General features: G+C 35.5%; 2 protein-coding genes across 2 annotated transcripts; one reads left to right on the top strand and one right to left on the bottom strand.

Annotated features, from left to right (window-relative positions):
- Positions 1-859: 859 nt before the first annotated feature.
- On the bottom strand, positions 860-2,391 carry LOC110104450 (alpha-1,3-arabinosyltransferase XAT3-like). The gene is made up of 2 exons (XM_020833590.2): positions 2,220-2,391; positions 860-2,116 (listed from the first exon to the last, which is right to left on the bottom strand). Exons 1-2 carry the CDS (start codon positions 2,389-2,391, stop codon positions 873-875), a joined length of 1,416 nt encoding a protein of 471 aa, XP_020689249.1. The 3' UTR covers positions 860-872.
- Positions 2,392-10,389: 7,998 nt separating this feature from the next.
- Positions 10,390-14,390, top strand: LOC110102975 (syntaxin-61). Its single transcript, XM_020831541.2, has 8 exons — positions 10,390-10,648; positions 12,001-12,074; positions 12,265-12,378; positions 12,575-12,688; positions 12,918-13,087; positions 13,408-13,498; positions 13,981-14,046; positions 14,149-14,390. Exons 2-8 carry the CDS (start codon positions 12,021-12,023, stop codon positions 14,257-14,259), a joined length of 720 nt encoding a protein of 239 aa, XP_020687200.1. The 5' UTR covers positions 10,390-10,648; positions 12,001-12,020; the 3' UTR covers positions 14,260-14,390.
- Positions 14,391-19,257: the final 4,867 nt, after the last annotated feature.

Below are 19,257 nucleotides of genomic sequence, written 5' to 3'. Positions count from 1 at the left end.
CTCCGGCGGCGGTGGTCGAGGAGGTGAGGAATCTCCTATTCCCCTTTCTCCTTCTCCTTCTCTTCTTCTTCTCTCTCTTCACTTGAGTCCCCTTGGTGTAGAATGAGGGCTCTATTTATAGTTTTTCTGGAGTGGCATAGCCCGTAAATAGGCGCGAGATCAAGGGCAAACAGGGAGTGGTTTGAATGGACGGCCGATATCGAATCTTTTGATCATGCACCGTTCGTTGGACATTTGAAGGCCTTAATGATTTCGGAATTTGATGATCTTGGGCTCGTTGGATTCGTCTCGTCGAGCCGTTCGATTCGAGTATAAGCTCGTCAAAATCGAAGACCGTTTGGTAACTCAAATTGCGGTTTGAACCTCCCAACAGCGCTTCGAACCTTTGATTCGGACTCATTTGGGCTCGGATTGGATTGATCTTGGTGTCGTTGGGTTCGTAATTCCGAGACGCTCAGGGTTTGTATTTCCGAGACGCTCAGTTTGACTGTAAGCTCGCTGAAATCGGAGTTCATATGCTCCCGAAATTATCTTTTGAAGTTTCCAACTAGATTTTGCCTCGAGATTCGTGCCTGATCAAGATAATTTTGTGATGCCGTATCAATTATTATTATAGAATAACTTTATCAACACTTAATGCTTTGTTTAGAATTTTGATAAATTATTTGTGTTTTAAAGACCAAAATAATTCATAAAAAACCTTACCAAACTCTAATAAGTAATAAATTTATCAAATTTAAATAATTATATCAAGATTTTTTTAATTAAAATTTAATAAATAATTTAATGATTAATTTATATATAGTACAAGTATTTTCTCGCTTATGGAAAGGGACAAAATAACTACCGAGACTTATTGTATACAAAGATTTTCACTTCTGCCTCCTCTCCGTCTCTTCCTCCGCCTCCTCCGGTCGCCGAAGCCTTCCTCCGTCCAAATACCGGCGAACCCCCTCCAGCGTTCTCCTGAACCGCCCCAAATCCAAGCTCACATTCTGCCTATCCAAATAAACCCTCTTGGTCTCCTCCCACCCCCTCGCATTAATCTTCCCCGGCTCCCTAACCACCGGATGTTCTCTCCCATACTCCCTCCACAGCGAGCTTTCCTCCACCCTCACCTTATACGCCACATACCTCAACCCCATCCTCCTCGCCGGAGCCCCGTAATAGGTCTCCGCCGCCCACTCTGTCCCTAATGGAATTATCTGTACGAACACCGCTCCAGGCCTCATAAACAGGAAATGCGTCATCGCTGCTCCGTGCACTCCGATCATCACATCGCTCCCGTTCATAACCCTGTAAATGCTTGCCAGCTCCGTCGTCTTCTCCGGCCTTAGAATACCCACTCGAAACCCCATTTCCGTCGCCATCGCCACCAAATCCCCCTCGTTTTCCACAGTTCGAGACCCATTTCTAAGAACAAGAACCAGGTTTGTTTTCTCCGCGACTTCAAGCCAACGGAGTCGAGGGGCGTAGGCGTCGTCGAGGAACTGTCGGAATCCGATGATAGAGTTGTTGAGAGGGGTTTGGGTTGGATCGATGGTGAGATCATCGTGGATGTGGAGGCCGACGGTGGCGGAGGGGAAGCAGTGAGTGCGGGAGTCGTTGGAGAAGTTGATTGGAGGGAATCGGGAAATACGAGAGAGGATTTCGGCGTATCTGGAGACCCACCAGTTGTGGTGATCGAGGATGAGGAGGACAACGTCCCGGTTGTGGTGATGGGCGGTGAGGTACAGAGGGATAATACCGTCATTGAATTCGTGGAATACGTTGCCGGTGTAGCCACCGGTGGAGAAGACTACGGCGGGGAAGGGATGGACGATGTCGCAGGAGACGGTGGGGCCGGCGATGGCAAGGAGGCGGAGCTCCGATACGATGGCCATTATGGTTTTTTCCCATTTGCGAGTGTACGGCCGAATCGTTTCCTGGCGGAGGACGACGGACTGGAGGAAGATGGTGTTGGAGAGCGAGTGGGTGCGGACGTCGCCGTGCAGGAAGCAGATGTCGGTGCGAAAGGCGGAGCGGTCGCAGCAAATGGAATTGTTGATGACGAAGGAGCACAGAGACGAGGACGCTCTGTTCAGTATCTGCGATTCCGCCTCTGTCACGGGAAAATCTACAAGGAAAGCAGAGGAGAATCAAAATGCTGATTTACAATTCCCAAAAAAAAAAAAGCTGTTTTTCTTGAGAGGGATGCGTATACGTATATATATACTTACAGAAAAAAGGGTGGAGGATGGTGGAAGAGCAGAGGATAATGAAGGTTACTGCAAAGAAGGATAAAAAGAAAAAGCGGAGGAGAGGGGATGGCGCCTTGCGGTTGCCGGAGTAATCGGCGGAAGCGGGGATTGAGTGCTGCTCGGAGAAGACGAAGCGGTGGTTCTTCGCCATTTCTGTGCTTGCGAGGAGAATACAGAGAAGAGAGAGAGAGAGAGAAGCTGAGTATGGTGGGGGATGGCGATTGGTTATTAGAATAGGAGGGAGTCTCTGATAGGTCTGTGAAGGGGTAATATTTTTAAAAGGAATTTGGTTGCAGGCGGTAGTATTAGGTAGAAGAATATATTTATTTTCCTCGGAAGACTTGCAACGACGATATTGCACGACTAATCAGGAATAACGTGCGGAGAATGTCAAAATTAACTCATATTGCAATGATTATTGAATGTTTATTTCCCAATAAAAATTATTGAATGTTTTTTTTTTTTTTTTTTTTTCTTTTTTTTAATCCTTTGGTAAAACTTAGTGAGGTCATTCACCGACATCAGACACACACTTGCTTTGTTCCACTGAAGATAAGGTGCCGTAGTAGAGGAGAAATTATTGTGTACGTAATCCGAACACGTTCGGATGCTGCGTATTTACTGCTTATTTGTTGCGTATTTTTTTATACAGATTTTTTTTTGCCAAAAAATAACAAATAAATAATACTCACTAAATACTCACTAAATACACAATAAATAAGCAAAAAATACGTAGAAAAAATTAAATACACAAAAAATACGCAACAAATAAGCAGTAAATACGCAGCATCCGAACCTATCCCTGCGTTCGGACTGTGTACAGAATAATTTCTCGTAGTTAGTAGAGAGGATGTTAATCACAGATGTGAAACTCCTTTAAATAATACAAAAAAATTAAATTCTAAAAAATCGATATATCTTTTGATATAACGATTAAAATTTAAGAAATTTTAAAGTTAAGCATGCTCATGTATGAGCGTACTTTTTGGTTTGGTGACATAATGTAAAGTTATACCAATATGATAAAATCACGAGCTAGACCAAAAAGGACAATATGTTAATAGTTGAGAGTTTCTTCTTTACAAAAGAATAGATTAGGGTGTGCGTGGTGGGATCGTGATTTTTCTTGTTTTGGATTCCCTTTTTGATGGCATCCTCTTTCATTGAGTACGATGCGGCGTTCTCTTTCTCTTATGAGATCCATTATCTCCCTTCTTCCTCTGTTGTCTCCAAATGCTCTCCCTTACATAAAATGATCTCTCCATTCATTGTCCATCAAGAGGCCCTTCAATAACCAAGTGGTAATGACCTAAACAAAATTCTCCTATATGACTTTCAAAGGCATGTTAGAAGTGTTTTGAATGGACGGTCAATATTGATTCTCATGATCGTGGACCATTTATTGAGTATTTGAGTGCCTTAATGATGTCGTAATTTGACAATCTTGGGCTAGTTGAATTCGTCTCGTACGCATCGAACCGCTCTATTTGACTATAAGCATGTGACATTTGAAAATCATTTGATCATCCAATTTATAGTTTGAATCTTCCAAATGCGTTTCGGGTTATAGCTTTGGACCCATTTGGCATAGATTGAGTCGAATTGATGTCAATGGGTTTTGACTTTTCGAGACTTTCAGTTCAACTATAAGTTTGTCGAAATTAGAGTTCGGGTGGTTCTATATTTAATTTCGAAAATTTCCAATTCAAATTTGCCTCGAGATTCATGTTCGATCAATAAAAATTATTTGATCATATATCAAAACTAGGAAGGCTAAGAAGGTGGACCAAAAGATGAATCTTTCAACATCAATCTTATGTTAGACTCTTGTAAGTCAACGCAATCATTAGGCTGAGGAATGAATCTTACTCGACAGCATTTCTTTTCTAACCTTGGTCCCATCGCTCATTCTTGGCCTAACAACTAATTGAAAGCTCGTCGGTGAAGAAAAAATGACAAACAAACAAGAAAAGGAGCTATCTTCGCCATTGCAGAAGAAAAATATTGCAGAGCCAAGAAATTAAATCAAGCCATTTATGTCCCTAGAAAGGCATTAATTAGTCATAAAATATGCATCATGGAAAGGAGGCTTTCGACATTCAGTTTGATATCTAGTGAAGCAATTGGGAATAGCAGAACCAGAAATCTGCTTTGCCTTCTATCGAAGCTCAAGCCGACATTGAATTCCAACTGATCAGAATTTGGTTTAATAGATTTCAAGATCAATAGCTGTGCCAACGCAAGTTCTGGAATGCACTTCAAGATTATTAGAAATCACTTTTTATGACATTGGAATTAGGCTTCGTTTATGGCAGCTTTTTTGTTGCTTCTTAAAGCAGTTTTTTAATTACAAAATTTACAATTTTTATATTAGAAAGCTGCTTTAAGAGCAACAAAAAAGTCGTCCCAAATAAAGGAACTTTTATTTGGTCCGGTCACAGGACGTAGCTCTACATTCGGCCTCCAGTAGAATCGCGCCACGCGTTCTCATTATTTACCGCGCGCCCCGACAACCCGCCCCGGAACGGACCCAGGATAGCTCGGTATTTCTCGATTTTGCTAGGTATTGCTCGGTATTGTTAGGTATTGGTCGATTTTGCTCGACAATAACCAATACCAAGCAAATACCGAGCAATACAGAGAAAAAACCGAGTAATACCGAGTTGTACCGAGTTTTTATAGAGAAAAACTCGGTACAACTCGGTATTGCTTAGTATTGCTCGGTATTTGCTCGGTATTGGTCTTCACAGAGCGGTATTTCTCGTTATTGCCAAGCAATACCTAGCAATACCGAGCAAATACCGAGTAATACCTCTCAATACGCAAATATAGCATTCCCGGGTTCCGGTCCGGGTCAAGTCGTCGGGCCGCGCGGTAAAGAGCAAGAGCACGTGGCGACATGTTATTGGCGGCCAAACGTAGCTCTACGTCCGATCAAAGGACGTAATAATTGTTCCAAACAAAGCCTTAGTGTCCAATACTAAATAAATTTAATGGTCCACCTGGTGAAAAGTTATTATGATTTGGGTTTAAATAAAGTATTTTGTTTAGGCTTTAGGAATTCTCTTAATGCAAACTTTACAGAACAACCAGCAGTTTCAAGCATAAAACATTCAAATAGTAGGTCTCACAAGATCAACTTGAAGCATAGAACTTGCATTTCATAAGGTCATGACCTTTGAAATAACCTATAATTTGAGAAAAAAAAATTCAAAAAAGTCAGCAATAATTTGCATGTGGTAAATTTAGTTCAAGAATATTACATTTCTCCAATTTAATTCTTAAATTATACATAATTAATCTCAAATTTTCTCTCATGAACAAAATTAGGGTCGATTATGTATAGTCAAGGGATCAAATCAGGATCAATTTTGTAGAACCAAGAGATTAAATTTAAGAACGTTACGGTAAGACTAAAACTTTGATTGTGACGGCTTTATTACTGCTTCTCAAAAAAGTTTTTTAGTATAAAAAATTGTTTAAAAAATGATAAGAAAGCCATCTCAAATAAAATTTAGATCTATTTCTTCCTAAAATTAAATTGTACACTTGCCTTTATAAGGGGTTCATATGTTTAGTGTTTATTGTGAATGTTTCTTTTCAGATATCTAAATACATAGCTTGAAAAGAGGTAATATGATAAATGAAAAAAATAAATAAATAAATAAATAAAACATGGAATGTCATGTCAACATCAAACTTTGGCTACCTAGCAATGAGAAGTTAGCAGATAACAAAGCATGGCACAACAAAGCCCACTTCAGCTCGAGAAATTATTGTGTACGCAATCCGATCGTAGAGAACGGTCCGAATTGCTGTGTATTTTTTAATACACAGTAAATAAGCGGCAAATAAATAGCAAGTAAATAATACTCACTAAACACACAATAAATATGTAAAAAATACGTAGAAAATACTATATATCAAAAAAATACGCAGCAAAATAAGCAGTAAATACGCAGCATCTAAACCGTTCTCTGCATTCGGATTGCGTACACAATAATTTCTCCTTCAACTCAGGAGTTGGGAGAAGGGATTAATTATTCTATTTGGATATCCGGAGATCAATCAGAATGTATCAAGTCTTTTCTATGCTATGTACTGTAGCTGGGTACTGCGGCTCGGTATCACTGACGTTACCCATTTTGATTGGTCTCCGGATAACATTTTGTTTTCGATCTCCACACATAATAATGTCTGAATCATATATAAAAATTATTATAAAAAAATAAAAAAAAACATAGCACGGATTACACGACATTTCATGCATAGATTCAGGAAAGGACATCCAACAATGGTTGTTCAAAGATATCGCGTATGCAAAGCACATGCACACATAAACAGAAGTAAGCAGGCAGGAGCATGTGAGGGGTTAATTTTGCTGACGCTGGAGATATATCAGTCAAAAATTGTAAGGTGTACATCATGGCCTGGCACACATGCGCACACAGCATCTGTAAACTGCAAGGCCGCAGTCCTTTCCAGTCCTTCATATTTGGCATCGCTAGAGATGCTGTGTCTGCTTTGGCAGTAGCCGGCCTAAGCACACTTAAGATGGGAATGCATGCAGAATTCCCAAACTTATGTGATGTAAAACTTTATTTTCCTAAAGCATTTCTTCCCATTGGTCTCAGTGCTGAGAGATTATTCTGTGCGGATGTCGAACACATCTTTACATTCGGATACCAATCAGAATAAGTCACGTCAGCCATACTGAGCTGTGGTACCGAGAGGTATCGTCGCTCGGTACCGCAGTACCGAGCCGCGGGCTTAGGCATTCGGACGGGATTCCGCTTCCGCACAGAATAACTTTTCTTGGTACAAAGCCTACAGGTTCGTCAAAGGGAAAAATAAAAATCCTACATAATATAATATTATCACGAAGAGAAACTAATGTAGAAGGTGGAAACTTGTTTCTTTACATAGTTGTACGTAGCTCATTTTGATCTGATAGTTGTAAGTTTTGGCTATAAAAAAAAGAGGTCGTGTTATGTGTGAATTTGCTTTGATAGGCCAAAATGTCCCCAAAAGAAAAAAAGAAAAACATAATGTGCTGCTTCAAATTAAAAATCCCAACCGATAACACCAAACACCAATTCATACAACCCCTTGTTTCTGAGCAAACTAGCATGATATTCCCCATCTAACCAGAAGGATGAATTAAAAAAGTAAAATAAGCGGAATAAAAGTATATTATATATACATCTAGGACAAAATCATCTATACATTATGTACTAAATGTTGGGATGGAGAGTTAACACTACAATGACGAAATAAGTAAGAAAGTAAAAACAATGGAAAGTAAAGAATACTAGGATTTAACTTGGAGAAACTCAAATTAGGGATAAAACCACGAAGCCACATCAGACCAAAAAATTCACTATGAAAATAGGGAGAAATAAGTACATATATTTCTTCTCTTTCACTCTCTCCTTACTTCTCTTCTCACATACACCGTTCTCAATGTCGATGTATATATTAGCAAGGTTATTAGTTTTCTATTTAGCTGAGTGTTGGCTAGTTTGAATATATTGAGAAATAATTTTCTATATATAAAATTCTTTTATCCAATTTTCACAAGTATTGAACAAAAGAGATGATCGAGATTGCCCAATAAATGTAGAGTTCGCAAGAACTTGAACCACGAAAATTTGTTATGTTCTTGTTTCTATTTTTTCCTCAAATTTATTAATTGAAATTATTCTTTTAATAAGTTCTAAGAAAAACAATAATTATTTATTGTTTGTACTTTTGGAATTAATTTTGGAGAGTACAATTTGCAAATAATCTAAAATCTGCGATCAAGATAATTGAATTATCAAGTTGGGTGGTTGATTTATATCTTCCACGCATAACAATCTACACCCATGAAATACAAGAGAAAGCAAGTTATATCCACCAAGGGACGCAGCCCTTGAGAAAAACGAAAAAGAAAATTGTCCAGCCCGTCTGGCAGCGCTGCGGCGCCAGTTTGGGGTGCTGCGATGCTTAAGCCTCTGCCTGATGATGTTGCAGCGCTCAAACTCGCAGCGCCGCTGTGCCAAATCTAGAGCGTTGTAGTACTCTGCTCTCTTTCAATCAGAGCTGGGGTGCTCAACCCTCAAACTATGCTTCCAAACCCAACCTCGAGCAAGCAAGACAAACTTGATGTCTGAGGCAACAAAACAACCCGATTAATCAACACAATTAGAATCCACACCTAACACTAGATACACTCACAATATGCATGCGACCTACCTTTGTGAGGGGCTCTCACTAAATTTGATAAACCCACTTAATATTACCCTTATTTTTAAATTTGGAAAGTAAAATACCAATTTATGATCATAATTCTCTTAAGCTTCATGTATAAATTTGATACTTAAACCAACAAGTAGCTGCTATTTATTAAAGGTATTAGAACATGCAACATTAATAATAAAAATGGTGCAACCTACTACATGATAATAATGTAATATATATCATCAAATCATCAAATTAAAGTAGCAATATATGACAAGAAATTGTCATATATTTTAAGAGGGCATTTTTGTATGATAGTATTCATGATAAGAATGTATAATTATAATCAGCATAAATCTTTTCTTACACATTCATATGTAATCATGTCGAATGTAATCATACCTCTCCAAATATTTTGTTGACATGAAAACAATAAAAATAGAATAATGCATTGTTGTTGTATTATCAACTTTGCATTAACATGCAAAGCAACCCTTGAAAAATATCACCTACGTCAAGATTACCAATTTGCTTAGAATGCCAATCTCAACTCACAAGACTGTCACAAACCTATAGGCCATTGAATTTCAAATTTAGTTGCAATAGGCCTTTGCTTTGGACATCCTATTGCTAACTCTATGCACCAACTTGTTATAAAAAAAATGAGTTTGGGATGAGTTGTTCCACAAATGCAATTTGATTTGATTGTTTAATCACAAGTTAATTTTGACCCCAAATGATTAGCCTATTTGTGATCGATTTAATAGCCATGAAAAGATTCCCTTCATATAATAACACTTAAATATTTAAATATGTTGATAATTTTGTGTCATATTTCATGTCGGTGTGCACATATTCAAAGATCAAATTAAATTGTAAAGCTGACTCACAACGATTCACATTGCTCACCCACCTTCTCGATTTCTTACCCGACTAAAAGTTTTATGAACTGATCAGCTTCATTTCCAGTCAGACTTGACACACGCTCTAGTAACCAATTCTACCATCCACAAGAAGATGGAACTTCAAAGTTGATAACCCTTTTCCTCCTGGTCTCTCTTCGAGGTTTTGGTACTTGATCCCATCAAATAATCAAATATATGCTAAGTTTGGGTGATGAGAACTTCTACATGCATTTCTTATTTGGAATTTATTCTGCTTTGCTATGTGATTTTGGTTTTAAATTTAGTTTCCATGTAAGTTTTCCAATAGTAAATGTTGCCCTATGTTATGAGTTAATTTGTGTGGTCGAATGCTTTGTTATTTGTCTATGAGAAGCACTCTAATGGCTTATTTGGATGCATGTAGTATTTAATTTAAGTAGGATTTATAAATCCTCTAAATCTACATTTATAAAATTTTGAGAGGATTAAATCCTAAAAATTGTTTGGTAAAAAATATGTTAAATTTTGATAAATCTTGTGAGACTATTTGACAATACTATTCAGGATTTAAGACGATTAACTTATATGACATTTGTATCTTAAATATAAGTTATTAATTCTAATTTTAATTAATACCAATAAATTATAATTATGAATACTATAATTGAGAGTGTTATTTTAATAAGTACTAACTTATTTAGGTGTTATTCAAATAAATATTTCAATTCTAATTATAATGATAACTATCTAAGTAATCATTTAATTATAATATATAATTATTAATCATTTAATTAATATTTACACTAATTATTTATTTAATTTTGATACATTATTTTAATAAAATTTTAATTACTAATTATATTTATAAATATCTAACTAATCAATTAAATATTCTATCACTAACTAATTCTTTAATTAATTTTTACGCTACTAATCAATAATCATCTAATTAAGTATTTAATATTTATATTTTAAATTATATTAATTAAGCTAATTAATTTATGCCTAATTACAAATTATTAAGAATTAATCTAAGCTCGCGGGTTGGCTTTCCTCTTCGTTCTCCTCGTTGCCGTTCGCGTGAGGCAGAGCTTCCCTCTTCGGTTTCGCTGGTTCGCGTGGGGTAGAGCTTCGAATGAGTTGCTTGCCGTTGCCTGTCTAGGGTTTGCTTCTCCTCTGCATTTACTCGTTTCTGTTCTGCTTAGCGTGAAGTAGAGTTCTGAAAGATTTGAAGCTTCTCCGCCTCCTCCGACGACGTTGTTCCAGTCAGATCGGAAGTCGCGCCGGGAGCTTGCCGCGAAGGTAACGATATTTCTCCCCTTTTGCTGGCTTCTTCGGTCGGATTTACGAAATCAGCCAAAAGTCGGATTTACGAAATCCGGAATTTAGGGCAAAAATGGCGAAAACGCCGTGAAGCAGAGATTAGACTTACCGTAAAATTTAAATTTGTATTTTTTGGCGTTTGGCATGATTTAGCTCAAATCTTGCCTAAATCTGGCCTAAATCATGCCATCCAAACAGGCCCTAGACAATGGTTTTGGCAATTCTTTTTGTTAGACATGAAAGATTTGTACTCTATCATACTGAAGAGCTCCTTGTTATGAGTTGATTGAAATATTAGAAATTGCCGACACTTTATTGTGTGGGTGATTAACGCATAAATTTCATGGTGATAAGCTAAGGGTTATTATTAAGAACCGGTTTTATGGGCGTAAATTTGCAGGTTCTATGATTCTCTTATGTGAATAACTATTATAAAGTATTAAAATCTGTGGCTGTTGAAACCGCATTAAAACCTACATTGCTATGCCCATTGGATCCTTTGGATTTCTATATAATATAAGCTTTTTTTTTATAATCTTTATTGCAGTGGTTATATTTCTACATTATTCTTCTGGCTTGAAGAGGTGATCTCTTTGCTGCCTAGTGAAATGAGGTTGTTTTTTTCCAAATATCTATTAAAGTGTTTGAAGTTTGGTATTGCAAACTTTAGGTTTTGGGTCATGCAAAAAAAAAAAAAGAAGCAGCAGAAGGGTTTGATACTCAAAAATTTTGCCTAAAAGATGTAAAGCCACCAAGATATGATTGGATCTTGGCATCCATTCTTGGTGAGCTGCTTTGCATTTGCAAAATAAATAAAATGTTTTATGAAGTGTGACTTCATTACGTAGTTTATGCATATCTATTGCTCTTGAAGTTCGTGCTACAGGTTGAACATACTTTGGAAAATTATGCATTCCTCTTCTCTTTCGCCATTTCCAAGCTCCTTTTCTATTGTATATTTAAAACATTTTAGTTACAACTCTTGTTTGAAGACCAACCATCTATTGCATGTTAGGAATGTTTGTGATCTTTTTTGTAGTTTCATCTTATTTGGTTTGGTTTTCATCCTTACAGAGTTTTTTTTTCATTTACAAGGCTTAATTTGAAGGAAAATGACTCCTTAAGATCTGTTGATTTTTAAGTGATAAGACAGACACCTATCAGTCTTTTTGATTAATCTATTATTTTGTCTATGGAGATATGCCCCTGTATGTTTACTATTTCTATTCTTGAAAGATGAATCCAATTGGAAGCCATTAGATTTGCTCTAATGCTTTTGTTTATATGGTTTTTTACACTTCCACTTATGAATTATTCATTCCTATTTTCAGGAATTGCATTTGGACATACCATGTCTTCTGCTCAAGATCCATTTTATATTGTGAAAGAGGAAATTCAAGACTCTGTATGTCAGGATTGCTATTTTTTCATTGAATTTGTTCTATAACATGTGATGCACGACCCCCATCGAATTTTGACATATTAAACTATTAAAGTTTTCCTTTTGTGTTTCTTCAATAAGCATTAGGTGTACCCCACTATTGAATGACCATGATTGTGAGTCGAATAAGTTACTCCGTGACTATGTTTTGTAGATTGACAAGCTACAAGTTACTTTTCGTGAATTGGAGCAAACACCTTTTGAAACAGGGGAGCGTGTTCATCTAACCAAGGAACTCCTTACAAATTGCGAGAGTATTGAATGGCAGGTATTGTTATTAATGCTATTGATTTCACTACATTTTGTTGATGTTGAGGTGATATTTTTGTTGTTTCTTTGTAGTAGTCGCTTTTTTTTTTTAATTTCAAAATATTGGATTTTCTTAAAATATTTCAATAAATAATTGGTTATACTGAAATTTTGCTTAGTTGTTTTCCTGAACCTTCCATTCTTATGATCAAAAGGTTGATGAATTGAATAAGGCTATTGCTGTAGCTGCAAGAGATCCAGGTTGGTATGGGCTTGATGATGCGGAGCTCGAAAGAAGGAGGAGGTGGACCACATCTGCTCATAACCAGGTAAGTACAAATTGGGGGTGTATTGTCGCACCCTATGTTATATTTCTAGTTATATATTACTGTTTGTTTTCCTTAGTTGTGAATAATCATCCTTTTTAAGGGTTTATTTTCTCATGAGAATGGTTAATGTTTTAAAAGTATGCCCCTTTGTGCTAGATCATTTGTTCTCCTTGATTCATTTACTGTTAGTTTGCAGAGATTAATTCATGTCAGTTGATGAATTAACTAGGTAGCTAATGTGAGAAAAGCTGTCGAATCTGGGAAGGAGAAGATTATTTCTCACAATGGGACACGCAAAGATTTGATGAGGCTTCCAATTGATCGATCAAATTACTATTCCACAGTAGATAGTGATGATATCATCAGTTCTGAGTCAGATCGGCAGATGCTTCTTATAAAGTAAATATTTGTTTTATATAGAGATGGATTAATCATTCTTCTACTGATATTTTTTCTACCTTTTTGGATGAATATACTTTTTTCTTCATCGCATTAGTGTCTGTTTCTTCTTTGTTCCTGGGTTTTGATTCATTAGGTATGGCGATTTGGAGTCTTATTTGTCTCTTCTCCTCACTAAGTATTTTTTGGACCATTGTTGAATGCTTGTTGTGATCTGGTCTTGACTATTTAGGCTGATTACTTTTATCATTTTAATGGTGGTTCTTTGTAATATATAATGGCATTTTACCGATTGCTAATTCGGCCAAATGATACTTCAGGCAACAAGATCACGAGTTGGATGAACTAAGCGCAAGTGTTCAGAGAATTGGAGGTGTCGGGCTTACAATACATGATGAACTTATTGGACAGGTAATAAGATAGCTAAAAATACCACCGCAATTAAGGGAGCTATTATTCTGTGCTGACACTGGATGGTTCTCCCGTCCAGTTAAGCACTCGTGGTACCGAGCGCGGTACATTTTTTTTAGTGACGTCGCCCATTTTTATTGATCTCCAGAGACCTTCCGGACTTCACACAGAATAATAAATCCAATGAAGGACCATGAACTCTAAGATGGTCAAGTAAAAAAACAGTTGTTTGATATTTCTTTATTTTATTCTGTAAAATTATGTGGTTGTTACAACAAGAATAAGAGTTGTATTATGCCAATAAAAGAGTGGCTGCTAAATTGATACTGCAGATGGCAATAGCTCAATCTTTAAGGCAAAAAGCATATAACTACAACCAACATTTACCGATTTTTTTACTTGAAGAAATGAGGTCTCAGATAATGTTTCCTGCATTTGAGCAAGGTTTAGATTAATGAGATGTTTCGGTTACTGTTCAATAGGAGAGGATCTTGGATGAACTTAGCACAGAGATGGAAACTACGGCGAACCGGCTAGACTTCGTCCAGGTTAGCTCTTTCAATTCTTATGTTCCTTTACTGTCATTCTATCGCTTCAATCTGGCAAATATGCCTCGAGTGGTTTACAAAGGAAATGATCTATTGTTGCAGAAAAAAGTTGCGATGGTCATGAAGAAGGCTGGAGCGAAGGGGCAAATTATGCTGATAGCCTTCTTATTAATTCTTTTTATCATTCTTTTTGTGCTGGTATTCCTCACGTAGAAAACAGGTGATTTCTTCATTTATTATATTTTTCTTTATAGTCTTCGTGAGGAAAAGCTTATTTCTCGGATCATGTTGATGTAATAACTGAGTTTTGAAGATGTGCCTGTTATTGATGCCAACTTTGCACATACCCATAGACTTTATATTTATATTACCAGTAAAAAGTTACCACCAGCTTTTGTGTGTAAAGCTCAGCTACACTAATTGCAAAATTAGTATCAGAAAAATCGTATATAAAGCAATTGAGAGTTGAGACTGGATAGCGAGATGGAATTCTGAATTCATCAGCCATTCCTCAAGCTAAAGAGGCTGATTCGCACATAGACATCAATTGTTGGAGTTGATTTGTCATCAAAGAACATGATAGTTTTTTTTTTATTATTTTTAACATTGTCATTGTTATGTCTCAAGTCTTGTATGAGAAAAGTGGAGGGTTGCGTTAGGTAGTTGACAGCCAGCGTAAAACTTGTCGAACAATAATAGTATGAATCCTTTAAGAAATTGTGTTAATGTTAGAGCGTCCCCTAGAAGCGATGCGTTGCATGGCCTGAATACAGTGACAAGTGTACAAGGGCCGCTGCACTGGCGCTTGGGTGCAATGTTAAATATACAAGGGTTCCCACATCAAGGACGAATGTGGGCAAAGAAGCTAGTCCATGAAACTAAAATTAGGATAGGAACTTGGAATATTGGTTCCCTTACAGGAAAATTAATAGAAGTAATAGATATTATGATTCATAAGAAGTTAAATATTTTGTGCATTCAGGAAACTAAATGGGTTGGAGAGAAGGCCAATGAAATTGATAGTTTAGGATTTAAACTTTGGTATTCGGGTAGGAGTCGTACTAGAAATGGTGTAGGTGTTATTATAGATAAGAGTTTAAAGGATAATGTTATAAAAATTAATAGGATTGGAGATATAATTATAGCTTTAAAGATTGTTGTTGGTGATAATATTGTTAATATTTTAAGTGTTTATGTTCCTCAAGTAGGTTTGGATATGAGTTCTAAATTAAATTTTTGTAATGACTTAGAAGAATTAATACAAAAGATACCTTTTGAAGAAAGAGTTTTTATTGGAGGAGATTTAAATGGACATGTTGGTAAAGAGATAGATGATTTTAAAAGTATTCATGGTGGCCATGGATTTGGAACGACGAATGAAGGTGGCAAGACCATATTGGATTTTTGTTTAGCTTATGATTTTTCAATTGCTAATATTTTATTTAGGAAAAGGAATGAACATCTCATCACTTATAAAAATGGATATAGTACAACCCATATTGACTATTTTCTTATTAGAAAATTAAATCATTTAGATTGCAAAGATTGTAAAGTTATTCCGAGTGAAAATTTATGTACCCAACATCGATTATTAGTTTTGGACTTTAAGATAAAGGGGCATAAAATAAAAATAAAGTTAAACGATTTTCTAGGATTATATGGGGGCATTTAAAGAATATTAACAAAAATATTTTTGAGAAGAAGATTTTAGATCTTAAGATTTTATCTGTGCATGAGGATGCTAATGTTATGTGGGAAAAAGTGGCTAGTGATATTAAGAATATTGCAAAAGATGTCCTTGGAGTATCAAAAGGAAAAGCTCATAATAGTAAAAATAGTTGGTGGTAGAATCTAAATGTACAAGAAAAGATTAAAAAGAAGAATTTTTGTTATAAAAATTGGTTTAATTTTAAAAATTCTGATAATTGGGAAATATATAAAGTGGCTCGTAAGGATGCTAAGAAAGTAATATGTGATGCAAAGAGATTAGCTTTTAGTGATTTATATAATAGTAAACATTTGTATCATATCCTAATATTCTTAGGCTTCGTTTGGAACAACTTTTGACCATTATTTTCTTACAGCTTTAAGAAATTTTTTCATTAAAAAGTTTACTAAAGAATTAGTACAAAAGCTATCCATAACGAAGCCTCAAAGAACAATAATACTCATATACATATCAAATGCCTATTTGGATGAATGCAAGTAAATGAGTGTTAGATTATTACCCTCTCTATTACCATACAAAGTACATTATATTTTTAAGTGGTTGAGATTAGTTCAAACTTTATTCATTTTACAAAAAGTAATCTAATTTTGGTGAAATCGAACCCTTTAAAATAAGTTTGTTCAAACTTTATTCATTTTACAAAAAACTTGCTCCTGTAGATAAAAAAAATAAATTTGGTAAGAATATAAGTAAGTTGAAAGAAGATGAACAAATTGTTTTGAAAGAAGAATATCACCTAAAAATTTTGAGATTTTACAAAGTGTAGTAAACTCTTTAAAGATGCTTTTGTTACTTGTGATGTACATGATATGATATGACCTATGCATATTGGCATCCCCTGCTTGGGTTCAGGCGCTCCGGTACACAACTCAGGCGCTCCAGTACACAACTCAGGGGCACTCCAATACATAGCATTGGGGAGTTGCACTAAAAAAAAGTTTTATGGTGTAAGAATGGTGTAAGAGAAGAGAGATTTGTACAAATTTCTTCCAATTTTCATAGTGGATTTCTTGGTGTGGTATGGCTCCATGATTTTTTCCAGGTTTCAGATTTTTCATGTTAAATACTAGTGTTCTTTACATTCTGATGCGTTTCTATTTTCTTGTTTGTTTCGTTACGTAGTTTACTTCCTCCCTAACATAAAATAATAGCAATTGCTAATATTATGCCCAAAAAAAAAAAAACTCATCAATATTAGGGGTATCCAAATGGGTAAACAGGCTACATTTGGGTCCAATCTGAACCCAAACTATTTAATAAACATGTCAAAAAGGTGGACCCAAATTTGACCTGTTAACAACCCGAACCCGATTTGATAATCTATTTTAATTAAAAATATATTTTTTTATTAACTTGTAACCATATATTTTAGATTACTTGATAAAAATAAGATGAGTATACCAACAAATAAAAAAAATTAAGAAAATATATTAAATATGTCATATTTTGGTCAAAAGTAGATTGGCAGGTTAATGCGAACTTGGCCCATTCAATAAATAAGTCGAAATACATGACCTGAAACTGACTAAATGAATAACCCGAATCCGAATTATCAGGTTGGGTCTGAATAGGATTGGCGTATATGATCAATTTATTGACACCTCTAACTTATATTTCTCAAATATTGAAAGCATGCACCACTTGACCTTTCCTGCTTCTGTGTCCCATAAGATATAGAAATGCTGAAAAAATAGAGATTCTTTGCAGGATATTTTGCTCCTTTAAAAAAAAAAAAAAAAAACATGTGATCTCATATAAGTGCCAAGAAGTTGGATATATTTATTACTTTTTCCCACATATTATTTAATTAACAATTATTTTAATTTAAATTACCCAGCTCCACATGCACTTAACCCATAATTTTATCATTATCATGCATAATGAAAGTGCAATTTTATCTAATATTATTAACAAAGTGTACAATTAGACAAATAAATCATCTTTGTTGATAAAAGTCTATAAATCAGATGTCATGCAAATTTTGCTAATTGATTTTCTTATAAATTAAGTATAAAATTTTCTACATGTATTTGTTCTTTTTACCTGTAATTTTTTATAAGTTTCTTAATATATGGGCTTAGGCCCCAAATTTCCCCCCCCCCCAAAAAAATGTATAAATTTGCACCTATTGGCATACATCTTTTTGCAGATTTTTACAAACCAAGTTGTAAGTCTCGACGCAAATAAAACATATGATCAATTTATTGACGCAAATGATGCAAGATGTAAATAAATTATGAAGCTATTTATGATCAAACTTTGGATTCGTTTGGGACGGCTTTTTTGCTGTTTCTTAAAGCAGTTTTTTAGTTAAAAAATTTTATTTTTTGTGCTAGGAAGCTACTTTAAGAAGCAGTAAGAAAACCATCCCAAATAAATTATTTTTGTCATATATAGTCAATGATCGTGAACTATAGTTACTTTGTAAAATAAGTTTACCTATGTCCTAAATATCCCTCTTCCTAAAATCTTTCAAGTAGTATGGTGTTTCAAATTGCAGTTTCATACTTGCTATCACATTTCCAAGATGGCTGCCACCACATCAAAATTACCCCATATAGTTGAAGTCAAAATTCTCCTCATCTTATTAAGGCTTCATTTGGGATGCCTTTTTTACTACTTCTTAAAGCAGCTTTCGAGTACAAAAATTTTAACTTTTGTAATAAAAAGTTGTTTTAAGAAGCAGAAAAAAGTCGTCCCAAACGAAGTCTAACTCTTCACTTATTTATTTAGTTATTATCATCAATTTCCTCAATTTCTACATCTCTTGTTCTTTTTTTTGTAAGGAGTACTCACATGAACCTAAGCAAGCACTCAGCCACAGATCCTTTCTCTCTTTTAGACATTTCTGTGGCATACATTATTGAAAGTCCCTATTTTCCGAACTTTTATTACATCCAGTGAACGTACGCTCCTCTACGTTCGGTTTTAGACCAAAACAGCGCAATACCGAGTTTTTTGAAAAAACTCGGTACAACTCGGTACTCGATATTGCGCTTTTTTTGCCCAGAACCGAACGTAGAGGAGCGTACATTCACTGGATAAAATAAAAGTTCCTATTTTCCCTCAACTTTGTTGGTTAGGGACATAGGCATATCAAATCTCTTATATCAACTATAGATCAATCAAGAGAAATCAATACCTTTTGGAGCTGACTTCCTCTATTATTTCATTAATTATTTGGGAAAGCTTGGCGTCAGGAATGAAGCCTGGTCCGAGATCTCTCCATTATCTCTTCCAAAGAAACTTGGATTAGTAAAACCAGTTCTTCTTCATCGTTTGTACACATGAAGATCTTGGATCAAACTTCATTCCGAACAGCAAATCTCCTCCTCCTCCCACCATCCACTTTCCACCATTCTTTGGCACATAATGATCAGGTCATGAAGAGGATATAATATTGTAAGAACAGATTGGTTTTGGGGAAGATCTTCAGTTCTTCTTGAGCAATAAGGAAGAGGAGTTCATGGCTTTTGGCTTGG

The sequence above is a fragment of the Dendrobium catenatum genome, unplaced genomic scaffold (assembly GCF_001605985.2).
Source record: "Dendrobium catenatum unplaced genomic scaffold, ASM160598v2 fragScaff_scaffold_938, whole genome shotgun sequence".
In the NCBI taxonomy this organism is placed as follows: domain Eukaryota; kingdom Viridiplantae; phylum Streptophyta; class Magnoliopsida; order Asparagales; family Orchidaceae; genus Dendrobium; species Dendrobium catenatum.
The sequence above is the reverse complement of the archived record's forward strand: the minus strand, read 5'-3'. Positions and strand labels throughout refer to the sequence as shown.